This window comes from Oncorhynchus gorbuscha, linkage group LG07, assembly GCF_021184085.1.
Source record: "Oncorhynchus gorbuscha isolate QuinsamMale2020 ecotype Even-year linkage group LG07, OgorEven_v1.0, whole genome shotgun sequence".
NCBI classification, from domain to species: Eukaryota; Metazoa; Chordata; class Actinopteri; order Salmoniformes; family Salmonidae; genus Oncorhynchus; species Oncorhynchus gorbuscha.
Window position 1 is genome coordinate 60,943,739 of NC_060179.1, and position 16,769 is coordinate 60,960,507.

Genomic DNA, 16,769 nt, shown 5'->3' on the forward strand with positions numbered 1-16,769 from the left:
TTTACGTGATTTAACATAATTTTATCTGTGGCCAATGACATTGAGCCTTCTTGGATGGGCACTTGTAATGTAACTCTATTGCTGCACCCGAGAATTTTTGATATCTCCCCTTGGGGGTGACGTAGTGTCCCCATGAGTGACCGAACACTGAGCCAATCACAGCGCAACGCTCTGTATTTTCTGCTGGCTTGCCCCACCACAGAAAGCAGAAAACTTGGCTGAAACATCTGCATTTTGGAGCTACCTTACTCAAGAAAACATAAAAGAGACAATGTTTGTATGTAGCTTGATTAACTCAATATTTTTTTTACATTGTTTGCAAACTGATATGTGACATGTATTAATGCAAAACAGGCAAGCCCCCCCCACACACAAATGCTATACCCCATAATCCTCTGCAAAATCCTATTTTCTGTGTAGAGAGCAAACCGCTAGCCAGTTTAATTTACCGTTTACATATATTTAGATCAGTGACCTATTTAGGAAAGACAAACGGCGAGGCAACTAATTCGTAATTTTTTTGCCGAGCACGTAGACTTATTTCGTAACAACGTATTTTTGTTTCTTAGGTAATACAGTAAACGCATCCGATTGGCTTTCCCTATTTTGTCGGACAACAGGAGAAACCTATCACGACTCTTTCCGTAAGTTTCTAGCAGTGATTGGCTATATCATGGGGGAAAATCGCTGAGGGGCGGGATACAAACCTTGTGGTGATAAAAACGAGGTTTACATTTTCCACATGTCCATCAATCTCGTTTTACATGTGGATATTTTTTCTGCTGTTGAACTTGGAAGCGTTGATAAATCTTGTCAATTTCATATATCTGCTCCAGTTTTTAATTGATAGTCAGACCAGGAGATCTTTAAAAACTTTTAGAAAGATGTCTTCAGACATTCCGGAGATTTTCAAAGCTCTGCTAGAGGACCCCTTCACTGTTCCTACATTTGATTACAACGGTAAGAAGAAGCAAAATAATCGTGATTTCTTTGTGAACATTGTCAATAAATTGCGCTGTGTCTGAATGATAACGAATAATGTTTCCCCAGCACTATAGTAAACCACGCGCGTACCAGTGTCCCAAAAATAAAACGTATTTGATACATTTGTTGCAAGCATAAACAATGTGCTGTCTGTGAACACTCTTCGACTATAAATACAAAATGTTGGACTCATTTCTCACTGCATGTCCTATATATATTGCGTAACCTCAATAAAACCCTGGTGCCATTTTGACAGCGTCTCGGTTTAGCCTAGGCAATTTGATCACAAGATTGACCTCCGATTAAATCAACATGCCAGCATCATGTGGTGTGGGGGTTGAAGGGAGAAGTAGGATTACGGTTTGTCATCGTTAGAGGGCTCTATTCACTTGTTCTGTTCTGGATGTGGTTGTGTTCTCTCATTTGTGAGATTGGATTGGATGTGATTTATATAAACAGTCGAAAGCAGATGTTGTCAACACTTAACCATATGTAGAATGTATGCACACATGACTGTAAGTCGCTTTGGATAAAAGCGTCTGCTAAATGGCATATATTATTATTATTATTATTACTTAACCAGATTGTAAAACACCAGATTGTAAAACAAGATTAGAGTTGATATGATTTTTCACTTAAATTCATGAGACAATTTAAACATGGACAGTTGCAAAATGCAAGTGGTGTCAGGTACTCCTAAACATACTGATCACACTCAAGATACAAATTACTCATGGCATTCACAACACTTGAACCACTGGCATCAACTCCCAATAGCCAAATACCACTGGACAGGACTTGGCACCTAAAACCTAATGATACAACCTGTCCACATAAGAGCTGCCTGGTATGCACTTGGTAAGGAAATGCTGGTAGTATAATAATATGAACTGTAAACACAGAGTTCACTAATCTTGTGATATCCTCTTCCCAAACCAATTGCTGATAATTAGACACATTCACACAAATGTTTGTAAGGCCGTGGGAGACACTGTTAAGTACACACATTGGTGCCCTTGGCTGTGTAGCGAGATCAAAGCCAAGTGCGTCATAGAGGAACCTACACACAATCTTGCCCAATGTTTGAGCTGCTGCCCTGAGGATGGAGATAAAGGGCCCCACTGTTAAGCAATAATATAAGCCAGGAGAGTTTCATTCCATCAGCCATCAGACTGCTGAACAGTGGGACATAGGACAGATGCATGCCCAATACAAGGTCGGAAAGTAGGTCGCAGAGGCTTTAAATTAGGTGAAAATGTAAATGTGTGACTTGTGTACTAACTTTCCAGTTTTCTGTACTGCATGTGTATTTATATTGTGTCGTTTGTGTATTTGTATTTGTATAATTAATTTCCATGTAAATGGACAATAAAGTATATCAGATCGTATCTCTCACACGAGGGGAGGGGGACAAAGTGTAAGGTCATGCTGGCAGCGCCAGTAATTCCCTGGAGGTCCATCCCCTCGTCTTGATGGTGACAGATACACTCTTGTCTCCTGAATACCATATCACCCCTTTGGATGGACTTTTTGTATAAGGCCTTCATAGATGCTAAACAAATTATTCAGAAGCAAACATCCAGAGAGTGAAAAAGGGTGATGACACATTTGGCAAAATGCCAGATGGAAGGAGGACCTGATACAATAGCTTTTATACTGTATAGTAGGCCAATCAATAGCTTTTAAATTTGTGAAGCATCTATGTAGGCCTTGTAAAGGATTTATGAAGGTGTCTTAAAGACAGTAGTGGATGACATCTATATTTTTCCCTCTTACTGTGGTGAGGATGCTAGACTAGCTCTGTATACAGACAGAACAGCACACTCTGTACTCTTGCAGTAATGCCCCCGAAAAAAATCTATTTTACTCCTCAGATTACAATACAAGAATGCTGTCTTTGCCTCTGCTTGATCTGTAGAAAACAAATGTTTGACAACTTGTGTATCATGTCTATCCCTATATCTAAATGTTTTGAGTAAGAGCTTATTAGTATGTTGTGCATTTGGCTGTTATGGTATATATGCGTATGAAGGCCCATGTCTAAATATACAGTAGCAGTCAAAAGTTTGGACACTTACTCATTCAAGGGGTTTTCTTTCTTTCTACATTGTAGAATAACACATGGAATCATGTAGTAACCAAAAAAGTGTTAAACAAATCAAAATATATTTTATATTTGACATTCTTTTAAGTAGCCTCCCTTTGCCTGGATTCTCTCAACCAACTTCATGAGGTAGTCACCTGGAATGCTTTTCTAACAGTCCTGAAGGAGTTTCCACATATGCTGTGCACTTGTTGGCTGCTTTTCCTTCACTCTGCAGTCCAACTCATCCCAAACCATCTCAATTGGGTTGAGGTCGGGTGATTGTGGAGGACAGGTCATCTGATGCAGCACTCAATCACTCTCCTTCTTGGTCAAATAGCCCTTACACAGCCTGGAGGTGTGTTTTTGGGACATTGTCCTGTTGAAAAACAAATGATAGTCCCACTAAGCGCAAACCAGATGGGATGGCGTATCGCTGCAGAATGCTGTGGTAGCCATGCTGGGTGAGTGTGCCTTGAATTCTAAATATATCACAGCAAAGCACCATCACACCACCACCTCCCTGCTTCACGGTTAGAACCACACACACATCTGTAATTTGGACTCGTTAGACCAAAGGATAGATTTCCAAAGCTCATGTTTCTTGGCCCAAGCAAGTTTCTTCTTATTGGTGTCCTTTAGTAGTGGTTTCTTTGCAGCAATTCGACAATGTAGGCCTGATTCAAGCAGTCTTCTCTGAACAACATTTGGGCTGCAATCTGAGGTGCAGTTAATTGCCTATTTTCTGAGGCTGGTAAACTCTAATGAACTTATCCTCTGCAGCGAGGTAACTATGGGTCTTCCTTTCCTGTGTCGGTCCTCATGAGAGCAAGTTTCATCATAAAGCTTGATGGTTTTTGCAATTGCACTTGAAGAAACTTTCAAAGTTCTTGAAATGTTCTGTATTGACTGACCTTAATGTCTTAAAGTAATGATGGACTGTCATTTCTCTTTACTTATTTGAGCTATTCTTGTCATTATATGGACTTGGTCTTTTACCAAATAGGGCTATCTTCTTTATGCCAACCCTACCTTGTCACAACACAACTGATTGGCTTCAAAGAAGAAGGAAAGAAATTCCACAAATGAACTTTTAACAAGGCACACCTATTAATTGAAATGCACTCCAGGTGACTACCTCGTGAAGCTGGTTGAGAGAATGCCAAGAGTGTGCAAAGCTCTCAAGGCAAAGGGTGGCTACTGAAGAATCTCACATTCAAAATATACAGTGGGGCAAAAAAGTATTTAGTCAGCCACCAATTGTGCAAGTTCTCCCACTTACAAAGATGAGAGGCCTGTCATTTTCATCATAGGTACACTTCAACTAATGACAGACAAAATGAGGGAAAAAAATCCAGAAAATCACATTGTAGGATTTTTAATTAATTAATTTGCAAATTATGGTGTGAGATCTCACCCAAATCTCAGATATAATTTACAAACAAAGCATGTGTTTAGTGAGTCCGCTAGATCCGAGGCAGTAGGGATGACTGTGGATGTTCTCTTGATGAGTGTGTGAATTAGACATTGTTCTTGTCCTGCTAAGCGTTCAAAATGTAACGAGTACTTTTGGTTGTCAGGAAAAACGTATGGAGTAAAAAATACATTTGACTTTACTACATTCTAAAATAAAATAAAGTAGTATTTTTACTTAAGTACTTTAAACTACTATTCTCAGGTGTTTTGAACGTGGCATTACCATTTTCCACGAGCACGTGAAGCCAGCAGAAGTCTAACAGAATGGAGATGTCATTGGGGTTGCTCCCCCCTCCCGACAAGTTTTCCTCTCATTTATGCAGGATTACAACGGATATATAATATTTTGTCTACCAATGGTGTCACGCCTTGCCTACGTCGCGCAAAGAATGTTAATATTCATAATGGCAGAGAAGAGCACCTATCGGGGCAGGGCTGTTTTATATTTTCTTCTCTACGAGGTGCGATTTCTCTTGACCAAAAAACGTTTTTTTTTTTTGGATTATTTGGAGAATCGGTCAGAACCTGAGAGGTTAACTAATGTCGAGTCGTTTGCTGCAACATAACCTTTAGCCTAATCTCGGTGTCACTATCTCTGAATTAATAGGCTACTTTCTTCACGGACAGGAGATTGGTAGGGTAGTCCATGCTTCATTGTTGAAGTAGCCTATCTTTAAATTGAGTTGTTGCGTAATTACCGGCAAAAATGTCTGGAGATGATCACAACCAAGAATAAAACATTCAAGGAGTCACCGGGTGCGTTTCCCGTGTTATTGAAGAAAATCATGTTAATGCCCCAACCGAATTTACTCGAGAGCGACGATGGTAAGTCTTGATGCTTCTGTGTGGGGGTTACACGCACCGTTTGTTATAGGCAACAAACTGAGAAGAGGCCGAATGCGAATACAATTTATGCAAAGTAGTAGCCTAAAATGGATAGGCTTACACAAAATCACATCCCGTCTGTTTGTTTCTATAGTGTTATGATCAACCAAGCATTCAGGTATCCTTTTATCTGAATTTGAACTGAAATTGGGTAGCTTGCACTTCAGTTCTACACAGTTGACAGTAAATTCTTCTCTCCCCACTCCCTTCAACTCTCCTCCTCCTCACCACTCACTAGGCAGGTTTCCATTTACTCATCTCTATTGACAAAAGCAATGTCGCAAAAAAGAAAATGCGACACGTGTAAATGGAAATGGCAGATATAGTAGACATTTTCTAAAGATATACCCCCCCTCTTCCGTTCGATAGGGGTGGATTATTCTTCTGACGAACTTTCTTTTTTGCGACAAATGATGATTGAGACAGTGTTTTTCGAATAAACGATGATTGCCGAATCATTATGAAGGTATGCGGGGGCGCTGTTGTCATACAGGCTTAATTAAGCCTTTTCATCCACACGAGTTACATGGAAACGCACCCTAGCCTGCATATTGTATGCGAATTTTATAAATGTCACAAAAAAATATATGGACAAGTTAATGGAAACATGGACAGTGATTTTCAGGTCACAAAGTCTGATTTGGATGACCGTTCAAAACGATTTTCGTTTCTTCGAGTTACCAGTGGTCTTGAACGCATTGAAGCAGGAGATTTTTCAGTTCCCAGTTGTTTTGAAAACTGCATATATTAGTAGGCTAGGTCACATATTCGTCTAGCTAGTGTCACGGCCCCTTTCCACCAAATAGTGATGTAGGCCTAATATTTCATCATATCTCTTCCATTGGTTGAAATATGGTGCTTGCATGATCAGATTTGTGGGTTTGGTTCTCACATGGACCACTTATATGGAATATATCCTGAGTGTAAATGGATTAAACCATTTACTGAATGACCATGTCAAATAAACCCATTTTACAATACCTGTCTTCTCGCAACTTGTTTTATCATGCTTGCCATAACCCATAATATTATACAAGGCTCTTCTGTTTTGCTGCCACAGACAATGACAAGGATAAGCTTTTTACGGGGGACATTGTGGACCTTGGAGGAGGGAGCGGGCTGGGTCCGTCGGCCGCCCTGACCCCCGCCATCTGGGATAAGACCATCCCGTACAACGGGGAGACCTTCCACCTGGAGTACATGGACCTGGAGGAGTTCCTCATCGAGAACGGCATCCCCACCTTGTCCCTGAACAATGCTCTCAACATGGAAATTGCAGGGAGGAAGACAGAGAAGCCAACCAGCACCACGACAGCCTCCGCTGCCCCAAACTCCCTGCTGCCGGTCCTGGAACTAGACCAGTGTGAGGAGGAGGTGGTCACCGTCACCCTCAACAGTGCTGATATCACAGCCAACACCGGTAGGCTACACCTGTGAAATCATTAGAGCCTTATGCACTAATGGTCTGTTAGTGTTATTACATAGAGAATTACCTAGTAGTTACATGGTATAATACATAAGTAATACAAAGCGTGACTCAAATGTATTTAAGCTCAAAGTAAACCAAGTAAGTTGTTCTTGGTTCTGCCATAGACAGTCAGACATGTCTGAGCACCAAGGGCACACATGGCACATGTATGGAGAAACACATACTGGTTTGTTTGAATGTCATTCAAGGCTGTATGTACTGTTGTGTGTGCTGCTGTAGATGGTGGTAAAAATAGATCCTAGCTATGCTGAGTGGTCAAGACAACCATGGTGTTTATTATGAGCTGACCAACAGATGTGGGCTGGGCTACATGAGGCCATCTTTATCGAATGTAGAAGCCTGGATTTATTTTTTTAATTCTCCAGTTCAGGATATAAACAGGTTAGAGCCAAATGTATGTTTCGACCGAACAGAATGTTCCATTTACATTGGGAGCATTTATTTACCCTTAAAACTGATTGTAGCATTTACCCATCAACCTGTTAGGTTCTGAACAAATAGTAATGACTCAAACGGACGACTAGAAAAAGCTCAAGCCAAGTTTATTCATCCCATTGGGCCAAACAGCTAAAAAGACAAGCTATGAAGATACAAGTACATATATTTATAAACTCCTACTAGGCGGGGTCAACTCCTTACACATCTAGACAGCCAATACATGTCTGTTGCTAGGCAGGAACTTCATTGGTTCCTCTTACTGGTGTAGTCATGGCCCTGCCTGATGCTAGAACCTTTGTGGGCGTGGAAGTGTATGTGTGTGAGAGAACTGTAAAGAGGGTTGTTGTGGTGGGCCCCTCTGGACCCCCTTCAAGAGGTTTCTTCTCACTTCTTCTGCTGACTTGACCTCAAGCCAAATTCCTCGCTCCTCTTTAGTTCCGCAGCTGGCTTGCCTTATCAGATATTAACTGTTGCTCTTTGCCTCACACAGTAACTTTCAATACACATTCCCTTATTCACCCTTCATTGACACAGAATATAAAGTTATCATACATGTAATGAAATCCATATGTTCTTATATAGTGACTGGAATAAATATATTTCAAGTTAGAACCCAAGATACCAAAACGGTATACTTGAAACCTTAACCTAATGCTTGGTCACCTGTATCTCCCCACAGAGGTGGTGACAGACAAAGACAGGCTGACCCCTGAAACCATCGACCCGGAGGAGATTGAGGTGAATGTGAACTTTGATCCGGACCCTACGGACCTGGTCCTGTCCAGCGTTCCTGGAGGAGAGCTGTTCAACCCACGCAAACACAAGTTCTCAGATGAGGAACTCAAACCACAGCCCATGATCAAGAAGGCCAAGAAGGTGTATGTACCTGAGGATTCTAAGGTAAGTCAAGAGACATGGAGGTCGGAAACGATGATAAGGGTGTGGTAGGTAGGTGTATACATTTTCTTTTCAAATTCCAAGAAGAGAAATAGGATGTTTTTTTTTTAAAAATAGTTATTTAATTGGGGTTTACAGTACCACCAGTTAGTTCATAGAACAGTGGTCACCACATTCCTAGTCGATCACCAAACATTTCTGTAGAAAAGCCAATGATGAAGACTTGCTCCTTTTTTTTCTTGCCGCTGTTGGGAGATCTGTGGCTAAATCGAGTGTCACCGTGCCTACAGCTTCCAGCAAAGTTTGATATTAGCCTACATGAGATTTCATAACTTTTAGAAAACCATGACCTGAGAGAGAATGTAAAGAGTTGCTGTTTTTATAAGTGAGTTTAGATTTAAGTTTTTAAACAGCACTGTCAACACTGTTTTTATTCAACACTATTACACAACATAAAATGTGCTTCTTCGTACTACCACTCACGCTGCAGCTGCTTTGAATTAGTAGCCAAGTGTATTGATAGCCCTGCGTTTTTATTATTAGCAGCTTGCCGTGTCTATTTTAATATCGAGAAATATTTCACTTTCTCTGGTCATAGGAACATGCATGAGGCAGATGCTGATGCGGTGCGACTCGAGTTTCGCCATCAGGTGGAAGACCCTGTCCACTCTCTGGTCAGTCTCACCGGAGGAAAGGAAGGGAGAGAGGGACCAAGAGAGGCGGACCCTCTGCTGCTCTCTCCCTCCCTCCGCTGAGACTAATGCCTTGTTCAAAACAAAAGGAAACTCAGAACTTGGACATCTCCGACTTCAGTCTGTTCAAGACAAATGGGAACTCAGAAAAAACTAGATCCGGCTGGGGGAAAATATTTTTGAACGGTCATCCAACTCCGAATTCCAAGTTTTTTTTCTCCAGAGTTCCCAGTTGTCTTGAAAGCACCATGATCATCAGATGCAGGTACAAATGATTTCAATTTATGCTCAGCTGTGCCTTGCAAGTGCTACACAAACTGATCTATTTTGTTATCAAAGCTCAAGTGTTAAAATATACTGAACAAAAATATAAATCAGTCAATTGAAATAAATAAATTAGGGCCTAATCTATGGATTGGACAGGGACACAGCCATGGATGGGTCTGGGATGGCATAGGCCCTCCCACTTGGGAGCCAGGCCCACCCAATCAGAATTTAAAACATTTTTTTTTTAAAGGGCATTATTACAGACCGAAATAATTTCATGAGCTACCCGGGTGGTTGGTCCCAGACGAAGAAGCCGGATGTGGAGGTCCTGGGCTGGCGTGGTTATGTGGTCTGCGGTTGTGAGGCCGGTTGAACGTACTGCCGAATTCTCTAAAATGACATTGGAGGTGGCTTATGGTAGAGAAATGAACATGAAATTATCGGGCTACAGCTCTGGTGGACATTCCTGCTGTCAGCATGCCAATTGCACGCACCCTCAAATTGCCATCTGTGACTTTGTGGGACAACTAGACATTTTAGAGTGGCCTTTTATTGTCCACAGCACAAGGTGCACCTGTGTAATCATGTTGTTTAATCAGCTACTTGATATGCTACACCTGTCATGTGGATGGATTAATTTGGCAAAGGAGAAATGCTCCTAATGAGGATGTAAACAAATTTGTGCACAACATTTTAGGGAAATACGCTTTTTGTGAGTATTGAACATTTCTGTTATCTTTTATTTCAGCTCATTAAACATTGGACCAACACACTACATGTTGCGTTTTATATTTTTGTTCAGTGTATATAATATGGTCTGAGAAGAACAATATTGCCAGGCATATAGCTAATGTGCTGTGAGGATGTATTCGGCCTACCTACTCCACAAACCTCATTCCTACAGAACTGTTTTTATTAGGTTAATGTAGAAAAATAAATCATGCAACAACAAAAATTATAATCTGAGCAGTTGATCTCTGCTTGCTTTTTGACTATAGCTCAGCCTTCAACACCATAGTACCCTCCAAGCTCATCATTAAGCTTGCGGCCCTGGGTCTGAACCCCGCCCTGTGCAACTGGGTCCTGGACTTCCTGATGGGCTGCCACCCGGTGGAAAGGGTAGGTAACAGCACCTCCACTTCGCTGATCCTCAATACAGGCCCCACAAGGGTGCTTGCTCAGCACCCTCCTGTACTCCCTGTTCACCAATGACTGCGTGGCCATGCATGCCTCCACCTCAATCATCAAGTTTGCAGACGAGACAACAGTAGTAGGCCTGATTACGAGACAGCCTACAGGGAGGTGACGGCCGTGGCAGAGTGGTGCCTGGAAAATAACCTCTACCTCAATGTCAACAAGAATGAAGAAGCTGATCGTGGACTATAAAACAAATTTTATATGTCACATGCGCTGAATACAACAGGTGTAGACCTTACAGTGAAATGCTTACTTACAAGCCCTTAATCAACAATGCAGTTGTATTTTTTTTAAGTGTTAAAGTATTTACTAAAATAAGAATAAAATAACATTAGCGAGGCTATATATAGGGGGTACCGGTACAGAGTCAATGTGTGGGGGCACTGGTTAGTTGAGGTAATTGAGGTAATATGTACATGTAGGTAGAGGTAAAGTGACTATGCAAGGATATTAAACAGAGTAGCAGCAGCATAAAAATGGCAGGGGGTTGGGGGGTGGACAATGCAAATAGTCTGGGTAGCCATTTGATTAGCTGTTCAGGAGTCTTATGGCTTGGGGGTAGAAGCTGTTAAGAAGCCTTTTGGACCTAGACTTGGCGCTCCGGTACCACTTGTCGTATGGTATCAAGGAGAACAGACTATGACTAGAACGGCTGAAGTCTTTGGCAATATTTTGGACCTTCTTCTGACACCACCTAATATAGAGGTCCTGGATGGCAGGAAGCCTGGACCCGGTGATGTACTGGGACGTACACACTACCCTCTGTCGTGCCTTGCAGAGCAGTTGCCATACCAGGCGGTGATGCAACCAGTCAGGATGCTCTCGATGGTGCAGCTGTAGAACGTTTTGAGGATCTGAAGACTCATGCCAAGTCTTTTCAGTCTCCTGAGGGGGAATAGGTATTGTCATGCCCTCTTCACAACTGTCTTGGTGTGTTTGGAACCTGATAGTTTGTTGCAGATGTGGACACCAAGGAACTTGAAGCTCTCAATCTGCTCCACTACAGCCCTGTCGATGAGAATGGGGGATGTGCTCGGTCCTCCTTATTCTGTTGTCTACAATCATCCCCTTTGTCTTAATCACGTTGAGTGAGAGGTTGCTATCCTGGCACCACACTGCCAGGTCTCTGACCTCCCTATAGGCTGTCTCATCGTTGCCGGTGATCGGTCTACCACTGTTGTGTTGTCGGCAAACTTAATGATGGTGTTGGAGACTGCATGGCCAAGCACGACATGAGTGAACACGGAGTACAGTAGGGGACTGAGCATGCACCCCTGAGGTGCCCCCGTGTTGAGGATTAGCGTGGAGGATGTATTGTTCCCTACCTTACCACCTGGGGGTGGCCTGTCAGGAAGTCCAGGATCCAGTTGCAGAGGGAGGTGTTTAGTCCCAGGGTCCTTAGCTTAGTGATGAGCTTTGAGGGCACTATGGTGTTGAAAGCTGAGCTGTAGTCAGTGAATAGCATTCTCACGTATGTGTTATTTTTGTTCAGTTTTCTTGGACAATGGTGTTGTGAGCCATGACAAGCCTTTCAAAGCGGGATTTATTATAAGCATCCGGATTAGTGCCCCACACCTTGAAGCGGCAGCTCTACCCATTAGCACAGTGCGGATGTTGCCTGTAATCCATGGCTTTTGGTTGGGGCACGTACGGTCACTGTGGGGATGATACCATCGATGCGCTTATTGATAAAGCCAGTGACTGATGTTTTCCTCAATGCCATCGGAACAATCCCAGAACATAGTCCAGTCTGTGCTAGCTTAGCATCTGTGTCATCTGACCACTACCTTATTGAGCGAGTCACTGGTACTTCCTGCTTTGGTTTTTGCATGGAAGCAGGAGTCAGGAGAATAGAGTTATGGTCAGATTTGCCAAATGGAGGGAGTGGGAGAGTTTTGTACGTGTCTCTGTGGGTGGAGTAAAGGTGGTCCAGAGTTCTTTTTCCCTCAGGTTGCACATTTAACATGCTAGTAGAAATTAGGTAAAACAGATTTAAGTTTCCCTGCGTTAAAGTCCCTGGCCACTAGGAGCGCCGCCTCTGGATGAGCATTTTCCTGTTTGCTTATGGCCTTATACAGCTTGTTGAGTGCCGTCTTAGTGCCAGCTTCGGTTTGTGGTGGTAAATAGACAGCTATGAAAAATAGAGATAAACTCTTGGTAAATAGTGTGGTCTACAGCTTATGAGATGCACCACTCTCAAGGTTTTGCTCGCCTGAGGTAGAGTTAGGTGGTGAGGTGCTGACTACTAAAACCTCTGTTAGCTACTTGGAATGTATCCTTGATGGAAGCTTGGGAGGTGTGAGCATGGCTAATAAGGTGCTAGGGAAGGTTAATGCCAGGACTAAGTTTTTGGCTAGAAAGTCCAAGCTGCTTGATAAGGACTCCATGAAAGTGCTAGCTACTGCCATCAATCAATGCCATTTTGACTATGCTAGTACTTCCTGGTTTGGGTGCTTATCCAAACTTATGAAGGGGAAGCTCCAGATAGCCCAGAGTAAGCTGATTAGGGTAGTAATGAAGGTGAGTCCATGTATTCACATAGGCAGGAGCTGCTTTCAGCAACTAAACTGGCTGCCTGTTGAGGCAAAGGGTGTCCCAGATTAGACTAGGTTTGGTTTACAGGAGTATTTATGGTCCTGCGCCCAGATATCTAAGTGATTTACTTTCCTCGTGTTAGGGAGGCACACAATCACAGCACCAGATCAGGTGTTGCTGATGTGTGCTTATACAGGTTCAGGAGTAATGCTGGGAAAGGTACTTTCTTGTATACTGGAGCCTCAGAATGGAATATGTTGCCTCTGCCTATAAAAACAACGTCCTCTCTGGACAGCTTTAAACATAAAGTAAAAATATGTTTGATGTCTTCTGTGCCCATATGAATAACCCCTATGATGTAACTGGAACTATGAGATAGATGTTCTTCTTCTTCTGTTTTTATTTTATTATTTCACTGCCATACTGTGTTGGATCTTGTCTATCCATCTTTTCTCAAGAGGACCACAATGGAAATAAGTCCTAGACTTTGTTATCCTCAATGATTTTATTAATGTGCGCATGTATGGCTTTTAAGTTTTGTGTGTGCTTGTTTTTTTAAATGGTCAAATTAATAAACCAAACTAAAATCAGACTGTTAAATAGCCGTCACTAGCTGGCTACCACCCGATTACTCAACTCTGCACCTTAGAGGCTGCTGCCCTATATACATGGAATGACTGGCCACGTTGATAATGGAACAGTAGTCACTTTCATGTTTATATACTTCTTTACTCATTTCATCTGTAAATACTGTATTCTGTTCTACTGTATTTTAGTCAATGCCACTCCAACATTGCTCATCTTAATATTTATATATTTCTTAATTCCATTGTTTTACTTTTAGATGTGTGTATTGTTGTGAATTGTTAGATACTACTGCAGTGTTGGCGCTAGGAACAAGCATTTTGCTACACCTGCAATAACATCTACTAAATATGTGTATGTGACCAATAAAATTTGATTTGACTGCGAAAGTGATCATGACTCAAATGTTGGTGGCCACTGTCATAGAGCATTGTCATTCTGAAGGTCTTTTTAAATGACCTAGCGCCAGTGAGGGGAAAACTAGCTTTTGCTTTTTAACAAAGCTTTCAATAACTTAGCAGCGACATTGGACGCTTTCAATAACACAGCAGTGACATTGAATTGAAAGCGACCTTAATGCTCTCAACATTAAGGTCGCTTTCAATAACAACCTTGTTCTCTCTCTGCTCTTTCTCTTTCCCCCTCTCCTCCTCACAAGGATGAGAAGTACTGGCAGAGGAGGAAGAAGAACAACGTGGCGGCAAAGCGTTCCCGGGACGCGCGCCGACTCAAGGAGAACCAGATCACGGTGCGGGCGGCGTTCCTGGAGCGTGAGAACACGGCGCTACGACAGGAAGTGGGCGAGCTACGGAATGACTTTGCCCGCAGCAAGAATGTTGTGGCCCGCTACGTGGCCAAATTCGGAGAGCTGTAAGGGACCAAACACAGACAACTGCCGGCCGTTGCACACAGATTGCATCAGCTATTCACTTCATTTTGGTCAGGGCACTAAGTAGCAACATCCTTTGTTTGTGGTCATAAATCAATTGTGAATATCCACTGTTGCACTGCTCACATTAGCTGCATATGAATCAATGAGAGACAGTGATATGCAGTAAATATGAGCACCTCAGTGAGACAGATGAGGAAAAGGAAACGATGACATCACGTTGAGGTAGAGAAAGGCAGGCATATTATTGCAATGAATACACTACAAAATGTTCAAATACAAAATAACCAGTGAGACATGACCTTATGTGTTTTGCTCCTTTATAACACAGTACTCCCTGTATAACACAAGTTTGATGGGTAGAATTGATGAATAATGTGGTAAATAATCTACTTTTTCTCTTCTCTTTCAAGTGCATTGCTGGAAGACCAGTAGACTATTATTGATTTATTTGTGGCGTGGGTGAAGTAATTGAATCAAATTACAATGGATAGATGGATCAGAAGATGGAGTGTGGAAGAGAGTGAATGATGTTGCCGTGTAGATACTGTGGAATTGTATTAGTGACCGCTGCTTATTGTTTTAATTTGACTTTTTATTTGTTTTAATTTAGGGGGTAGATCAGCTTTAATATTGCAGATAGATTGTAGCTTCCATCAATGTAATTGTATGCATAATTTCTAACCCCCCCCATATATTTGTTTTGTAAATATATATTTTCCTTTTTATTTTCCCCTAACCCTACCACCCCTCCCCTAATTTGAGTAAACTAATGGACAACAACACTTTGGCCTTTTACAGACACAAAGTATTTTACAATAGTTGTTTTTAGTCCCATCCTTCAGCTCCCCTCAACCTATCTCTGAAGACCATCCAGTTTTAATTTGATTTTACCATATTTTTAACTGTGCTGTTTCACAAACGTTCTTAACCTATATACATTTTACAGACACAGTATATTTGACATTAGTTATCTTGTTTTTAGTCCCACCCTTCAGCTCCACTCAACTCCTTTCATCTATCTCTGAACACCATCCAGTTTCGATTTCTATTTGCCATATATTCTTCTGTGCTGTGATGTTTCTGAACCTTTCTATTCTTCATAGTTTCTACAGATTGTAAATTAAAGATACTTTTTTTTGTTGCTAAAATTATCTTATTGATGGATTGATTGACTTTTCAAATCACCCAGCAGTGCTATTTGCAGAGTTAGATCCAGGTAAATGTTGCTATTCTTCAGCCATTTATTTAACTTGGTTTTAACTTGTGGGAGTGCTTCTTTCAATACACTACAATGAGAATGTGTATTCTGATCATGTTTTGTACAACATTTGCTGGTAAAGAGATTGGGATTGGGGGGGATAAGGGTGGATGACATTTTAGTAAACTGAAAAGGGCTTTTATTTTGGGGGGATTTTAGTCTAAACTAGCATGGATTGTCCATAAGCAGTTCTGGTTTTCATAACTTTGCTTCCATGTCTCCCGTTAAAGTCAAAGGTTAATTAAAATACAAAAATATAATACAATAACTAAAATGAATCCGGGGACTAATATGGCTTGGTAGTGGTTTTAAGACCATGTTAGTAAGACCTTCAATGCAAGTCTTTTCCTGTACATGTTAACACTTGCTTCAAACTGTACATAATGCTTGGTAATATTTCAGTCTCTCTGTCTTGTATATTGTCCCATGGTCTTGGATCATTGTTATTTCCAGGAAACTTTCTTCAGCTTCTGTGTTTTGTGTTATAAAGAAATGCTTAAAGTTAGCTTTTTTTCTGGACACTTTTTCCTTATATTCAAATAACTCCATACAAAAACCTGTTGACTTATCTATGACATTACTGTGCAATTTACAAATTTTCTGCAATTGTGTTCTCAACCAAAAGTAAAACTCCAACCTTTCTCCTGTTTACTACTATGGAAAGTGGTTTATCCAACTTCTCTGGGACCTTGATCATATATGGACAGTTGCCACACAATGTAAAAAGGTGATTGATTCTGTGCTGTCTACAATGACTACAATACATTGTAGTTACCTCATGAAACTGGAAAACAGACATCAAAACTTATGGGGAAGTTTGTATGTTGCAGTTTTTTAATTCCTTTTGTCAAGAGCAGGATTTTTTTTTAAACTCAATGTGGCTTGATCTGGGCCTGTTTCAACAAGGACCTTCAAGTGTCTTCAGCTGACTCAGTGCAGTGCCCAGTCAGGGCAATACCATATCATACACTGAAATTCAATCCTCCTTTCAGGGTTTCTGTCTCCTTAGTTTTCCCCCCTTTGGTCCATCATGTTTCCTTGTTATCAAGCCTGATTGTCACTTTCCTAATTCCTGCTGATGTAACTGGAGG

The 16,769-nt window shown here is 41.5% G+C and overlaps 1 protein-coding gene across 4 annotated transcripts; it reads left to right on the forward strand.

The window, feature by feature from the left end:
* Positions 1 to 674: 674 nt before the first annotated feature.
* On the forward strand, positions 675 to 15,444 carry LOC124040153 (thyrotroph embryonic factor-like). Of its 4 annotated transcripts, none has more exons than XR_006839692.1 (5): positions 675 to 960; positions 6,489 to 6,848; positions 8,035 to 8,255; positions 8,851 to 9,209; positions 14,187 to 14,321. XR_006839692.1 is itself a non-coding variant. In XM_046357057.1 (5 exons), the coding sequence occupies exons 1-5, from the start codon at positions 765 to 767 to the stop codon at positions 14,850 to 14,852; spliced, it is 1,011 nt and encodes a 336-aa protein (XP_046213013.1). In that variant the 5' UTR covers positions 684 to 764; the 3' UTR covers positions 14,853 to 15,444. The 4 variants fall into 4 exon arrangements, 2 of the variants coding, with proteins under 2 accessions (XP_046213013.1, XP_046213014.1); XR_006839693.1 differs by lacking the exon at positions 14,187 to 14,321 and adding an exon at positions 10,210 to 10,232; XM_046357057.1 differs by lacking the exon at positions 8,851 to 9,209 and adding an exon at positions 14,831 to 15,444 and having other exon boundaries at positions 684 to 960; positions 14,187 to 14,398.
* Positions 15,445 to 16,769: the final 1,325 nt, after the last annotated feature.